General features: G+C 58.4%; 1 protein-coding gene across 1 annotated transcript in view; it reads right to left on the bottom strand.

Moving 5' to 3' along the window:
* Positions 1 to 512: 512 nt before the first annotated feature.
* Positions 513 to 945, bottom strand: part of IDH2 (isocitrate dehydrogenase 2 (NADP+), mitochondrial) — a 9772-nt gene continuing 9339 nt past the window's right edge. Inside the window, exon 10 of the mRNA XM_014532496.1 lies at positions 513 to 851. Within this exon, the coding sequence (XP_014387982.1) occupies positions 764 to 851 (88 nt within the window). The 3' untranslated portion in view covers positions 513 to 763. The remainder of the gene's footprint in view (positions 852 to 945) is intronic.

The following is a 945-nucleotide window of genomic DNA, read 5'->3' as shown; positions in this document are numbered from 1 at the left end:
TCTCTCTCTTTTTTCTGAAATCAATAAAAATATCCATACAAAACAGAAAAAAAGAAAAAGAATGGAGGAGATGAACTCAAGTCCGGGGCTCAACGTCCCAGACCCCACGGGGGCCATTCATACCCCCAGCCCCCAGCCCCCCAGCAGCTGTCAGTGGAGAACCAGAGGCGGCTGCCAAGGGGGGGGCCTGTTTTCAGTACCAAGAAAAGGGCAAGGGCTCTGGAGATGTTTATAAGGTGAAAACCGGAAAGAAAAAGAAAAACACAACCTGAATCTATGGAGAAGTGATGACCCCCAAACGATACAGGAACCACGCTAGGAAATTCCAGGGGGCCCACAGGCCTGCGCCCCCAGAGTCCCAGCGGCTACTCGGGGGGCCCCTGGAGCCTCCTGCTCGCCCCCCCCCCCGGGCCCAGGACTGGATGGAGCCTGGGACAGACCTGTCCCCGTGGAGCCCCCGCCCTCCGGGCCCCAGCTGCCTCCTCCCCTGAGGGACAAACACAGCAGACAGCTTTGTGAAGAGGTTTTAGTAGCTAAATATGGCACCACGTGTTCCAAGGCGATATAAATTACAGTATGCGGAACATACTGACGGGCTGAGGTAAAACACACCGCTCCTGCCTCACGTCACCTCCGCGAGGGGCAGCGCAGAGACTTGGAAAAACATGTCGCTTATAAAAAACGTCCCCTAGAAAGGCCTCCTGAGAGGGCTGAGGCTCACCCTCCGCGAGTCCGGGACCACAGCCGGGCGCGCTCGCCACCCCTACTTCTGCCCCAGGGCTTTGTCCAGGTTGTTCTTGATGGTGTCCAGGAAGTCCGAGGTGTTCAGGAAGTGTTCGTTCAGCTTCACGCTGCCGAGAGAACACCACCCGCGTGAGGGGCAGAGCCCGAGCTTGGGGGTCTTGATGGCAGCCCCTGTCGGGAGGGGCGTGGCCGGGCCACCTG

Source organism: Myotis brandtii, unplaced genomic scaffold, assembly GCF_000412655.1.
Source record: "Myotis brandtii unplaced genomic scaffold, ASM41265v1 scaffold897, whole genome shotgun sequence".
NCBI classification, from domain to species: Eukaryota; Metazoa; Chordata; class Mammalia; order Chiroptera; family Vespertilionidae; genus Myotis; species Myotis brandtii.
Note: the sequence above shows the minus strand (reverse complement) of the source record. Positions and strands in the feature narration are given on the sequence as shown.